Here is a 5,000-nt window from a genome sequence, read left to right as displayed (position 1 = left end):
GCTAAAAATAGGGCCAATATACACCTCCACAACTTCATAGTCTAGGCAACTAGGTTGTTGAACTCTTGTGAAATGTTGACCAAGGCTATGATCATCACGCTGACCAACTCGATATAGTTCCCAGAAAAAGGAACAAAGTGCTATATGACACGTAAGTTCATCCAAATTGCGTAAAATACGAAAAAGTCGCCAATTTGAGTTGAATGACCGGGCGAAAAAAAAGAAAAAAAAGTATCCAAGCGGGATTCGTACCCGCAACCTCTCGTACTGAATGCAGGAAATGTACCGCTCGACTCTGGGGTCTCTTTCAGCCCTACGCTGGAACACTGAAATTAGTACAGTAGGATAGCCTGTCAGCCCGAGTATATTCGGGCTCAGCGCCCTGACGTCATTTTGAATCCCGAATATATTCGGGCTCAGCAGACAATGGGTTAAGTGAAGACATGATAGAGCTAAACGATGAAGCCTCCTATGTAGAGGTGAACATGACAATAAGAATGTACAACGAATTACAGTGTAGTGCACATGGTTATAGTTCAGATTACTTACTCAGCAGTCAGCACGGTATAGCATGCAGTTATCGGCTTCCACACCTTCGCCTTCCGTGAACTCGCTCTTCCAGCTTCCTGCGCTCCCGATTTGAGTACTCCTCAGCCCACTCAATTTGCGGGTTTTTCAGGGCAGAGGCAGGTGGCTCAGTGCGGCTGGACAGGACAGTGGCAGAGAAGGTGTGTTTCCCTGCTGCAAGTATGAAGTCGTCGTCATCAGGGGAGGGGGCTGTCCCGCTGCTCCTGTCTTGATCTCCAGCTTGGCTGAATGCTGGCACATGGTTAGTGGTATCAGTTGTGCCAGTGCTGGTCCCATTGGCTAAAAGTGCCTGGCGATAGCTGCTGGCTGAGGCAGTGTGCAACCCTGTGTTGCTGGCTGCACTTGTCTCCACAGCTGGCTCTGCAACGGCTTCTGCGGGCTGGGTAGTCACTGTAACCGCCTCAGTGGCTGTACTGACGCTGGGAGAGTTTGTGCTGGTTGTGTTGCGGTGCGGTGCTGTGTATCAGACTGTCATACTTGTGAAGGCCGGGAAGCTGTAGATTGTGCTCCATGGTTGGGACATGCTTTGGCCTCGTGGCCACTGTTGTTGCAGTGCCAATATGTTTGCTGTTGGCCACGGTGCCATATTCGTAGTTTGAAATGACCTACGGTAACCGTAGGTGGAACCGGTGATCGGAGGACCAGGCTGAGAATACGAGTGCCCGTACTTATTTCCTATCCCTCAAACAAAACTTGTTTATGTTGAGGCAGCCCAATAATTCGGCCGATTTAGCCCAGCGCAGTACACAATTTGACTGTATCTGGAAGCCCGACATGGCACCCAAGCACATGCAGATGGGTAAGGTCCGCCCCGGAAACCTCGCATAGCATCTCCTTACCGGAAATCCGGATTCCTGCATCAGTATCTTTTCCTGCTCAGCAGAACTCTTCACTGTTTCTACACAATGTCCAGGCTTGCCCTGAAGGTCGACCTGGCAGACCTGGCTGATATCAACCTTGCTCTGCTTGAGCGCCTTGGCGTAAAACAAGTGGTCTGCAGACCAGTCCTTCTCAATCCTAAAAGAAAAGGAGGCCGGAGCAGGAGCTCCAAAACTGCCAATCGTCTCCATTGTACACATCCATAGTTGCAAGTGTGTCAGAGATCCTAGATCCAATGGCCATGCACATGCACATGTATCAAAGTTTTCTGTAACGAAATTGGTCAATTCCCTCCCATCTCGTAACGAAATTATTTCGTTTTGTGAAAAATGTTCGATAATTATGGACTTAAAGCTAGCTTGATAAATATGGTGGTAAAGACACACCTGGCAATATGGCAAGCTAGCTTGGGAAGTTTTCTGTTCCAGCATTGTGAATATATACAATGTGCTAATAGCCTAATTGCAAACCCTCAAACCACTGAGTATGGTCATTGAATCATTGAATTGTCTTCCCTTGCTGTTCAAGATCCCAGTCACTAACGCTGACGTGTTTGCGTGTGTGTTTGTGTGTGTGCACCGCAGTGTGACGAATCTCAAATACTGGTCTCATCAGCTACTGGTGGATAAGACTGTCAATTTACTGCAACAACTTGCTATTGGATATCCTCCCCATCTTACCAGACTGTTGTTATTGCTACTGTGTCATCGTGCTGCTGCTGCTGCTGCTGCTGCCACTGTCATCGCTGCTGTCATCGTCGCCGCTGCTGCTGTTGCCTGAAACTGTGTTGTTATCAGAGTTTGATATTGTGCTGTGATGCTGGTACGGTGGAAGAACATCCAGGTTTTCACGAAACTGCCGCTGTCATCATTTCCATGAAAGTCACATTTTGATGCTAGAGAATGCTTAGAGTGAGATTGTTGGACCTGTCTTGGTGGACAACATTACTAGCAATCCGAGAGTGATACTACAAGCACAGGATAATAATAATAATAGTGTTATGTAGACTGTTGTATGCTGCACCTGTTTCAGTGGTACTGGTTTACCTTAACTCCGGCGGCTTGATTTATTACATTTTCCAGCGGTCGCAAGCTGGCAAAGCTGGACTCTGTCAAGCTGCTGCTGGAGAATCACACGGTATGTACATGTAGCAGTGAACTGTACTGGGATGCAGACACACACACACACACACACACACACACACACACACGCGCGCGCGCGCGCGCGTCTGAGAGGTTGACTGGTGGACCTAGATAATGTGAATGTAGAACTTTCTACTTTTGCCACTAATTACTGTGGGATAATTTTCTAAGAACTCAGATGGTTAGCCGCCAAGGAAATGGAAATAATAAATTGAAACCATGGAAACACAGTGGGGTACATGTTTTGCATTAGAGTCCACCAACTAAACCAGATTTTGAACAGTCAGACGTACACAATTACGCACCAGACTGACACGGGGTACTGAGACGTATTCCATGGCAAGGAAGTCAGCTTGCGCACTGCTCAATAGCGCTAACCAACGGCCTTTCAACTTGGAAGGTTCGTGGACATTAGTGATGATTCCAAAGAGGGGATGGTGAGTGCCATCGAGCCGAACACAAGCTACATTCCCAGGCCCCATGTAATGCTGGCTTGGTACGATAACGGGACGGTAAGACCACTGAAAATAGGGTCTATCCACGATTTCGACGACGCAAAACAACCACCCAACTTGGGAAGCTCACTTGTCGGTCTTGTCAGTCTGGTGCTAAATTGTGCATGTCTGACTGTTCAAATCTGGTTCAGTTGGTGGACTGTAATGCATAACTTGTTCCCACTGTTTCCCATGTTGTTGTTGTTTATATTCTGTTCAGTTGTCAGCAGTGACCTATGTCTTGTAGGTGTATTCATTTGTGTACATACACCACGGGCAAGTATGCTGCTACAGTCCATTTCAAAACTATAGACGCGTAGGGTTTTTGAAATATTTCAAATTTGGCTGGAACTTTTTGAGAATAGTTTTCGGAATATTGCTCAGGTCCGCTCCACAATTGCTCTCATATAGTTTCTAAACGATTGGATAACAGACGCCCAATTTGGAAAAAATTATGCACAAAGTGATCACAGATTTTATGTGGTATAGATGCTGGCATAACGGTTTTTGCCTAGGTACGCGTCTATAGTTTTGAAATGGACTGTAGGTGTGCCATCATGTCATGTGTGCTTGGGTGATATTGTTCCTGGCATGAGGCTTCCGGCTGTACGTGTGCGCATGCGTGTGTGTGTGTGTTTTGTAGACGCAAGGTTTTCTCTTCCTTGACAGCAGTAAGAATCCTCAGCAGTCACCTGGCAGTGTCTTCTTTGCCGACATGCGATTACGCACACGGTTCTACTCGGCTTTAACTCGATTATTATTTAACAGACAGACGGAGACTGAGGAGTCATTTGAGACATTCGTGGCGCCAATGAAAGGTATAATTTTCATTGCTTGTGCGCGCACGAATGTGTGCTCATATGTGCGTGTGTGTGTGTGTGTGTGTGTGTGCGTGCGTGTGTGTGTGTGTGCGCATGTGTGTGCCCACGCACGCTTGCGCATGTGTGTATCGGCGTGTGCCTGCACTTACATGTGGATGAATTTTGCGGAACGATGTCCTCTTTGCTAATCACCTTTTCTACCACAATGACTATAGTATTTGCAAGTGAAGGGAGGGTATGGGGGGGGGGGGGGGGGGGGTTGCCATGATTTGATAACCCCTGGACATGCCACCCACTGGAAGTTGAATTGCATGCGGGTGGAAAAAAGTCCAGCCATGGTTGCCAACCAGGGTTTGAGCTTGTCTCTTGCGCAACTACACATACTTATTGTTTCATCACGATCTAATAACAGAGAGTAAACGTATAACCTAAGCATACTGACCAACCACCACAATCTCAATCCCTTGACAAGACATGCAGAATCCCTGGATTTCTCTCAAAATCCCTGGATGGCACAAAAACAAGTGAAAAAGAGCTTTTCCCGCAAAAAAAACGTTTGACTCTGCAGCTGTGCGTACAGCACAGATCGACCCTGTACTAGGCTGTAGTGCAGTTTGATCAGTCGGCGCCCGCCTGTCACTTTGTCAGTGCAGATCTTGCATGGTCAGGTCTTCAAAGTGCTGTGCACAGTTCGAAGTGCGAATGAGCACCGTACATACCTTTGAAAAAACTTCAAAAACCGGGACATTCGGGAGAAACCATGGAGTTTTCAGGAAAATCCTGTATCAGACACAACTTTGGTTTTTCCGGGAGTTTGCTTGAAATCCCCGGGACCCCGGGAGGAGTGTTGATTTTCCGGGATTTTCCCGGGAAAAACGGGAGGGTTGGCCAGTATGCCTAAGGGCAAGAAAGTGGAGAATTTCTACATTGCGTCTCTGTGGTATAGTCTAGAGTAGGTTTAATTAGTGCTTCTCTGTGGTATAGTCTAGAGTAGGTTTAATTAGTGCTTCTCTGTGGTATAGTCTAGAGTAGGTTTAATTAGTGCTTCTCTGTGTGCACTGGTATGTGTATTGTGT

At 47.0% G+C, this 5,000-nt stretch overlaps 1 protein-coding gene across 1 annotated transcript in view; it reads left to right on the top strand.

The window, feature by feature from the left end:
• Nucleotides 1-5,000, top strand: part of LOC135806612 (exportin-7-like) — a 38,566-nt gene that overhangs the window by 19,892 nt on the left and 13,674 nt on the right. The window contains exons 22-24 of the mRNA XM_065320817.1: nucleotides 2,052-2,131; nucleotides 2,543-2,604; nucleotides 3,747-3,921. Of these exons, the coding sequence (XP_065176889.1) occupies nucleotides 2,052-2,131; nucleotides 2,543-2,604; nucleotides 3,747-3,921 (317 nt within the window). The remainder of the gene's footprint in view (nucleotides 1-2,051; nucleotides 2,132-2,542; nucleotides 2,605-3,746; nucleotides 3,922-5,000) is intronic.

This window comes from Sycon ciliatum, chromosome 1, assembly GCF_964019385.1.
Source record: "Sycon ciliatum chromosome 1, ocSycCili1.1, whole genome shotgun sequence".
Lineage (NCBI taxonomy): Eukaryota > Metazoa > Porifera > Calcarea > Leucosolenida > Sycettidae > Sycon > Sycon ciliatum.
The sequence above is the reverse complement of the archived record's forward strand: the minus strand, read 5'-3'. Positions and strand labels throughout refer to the sequence as shown.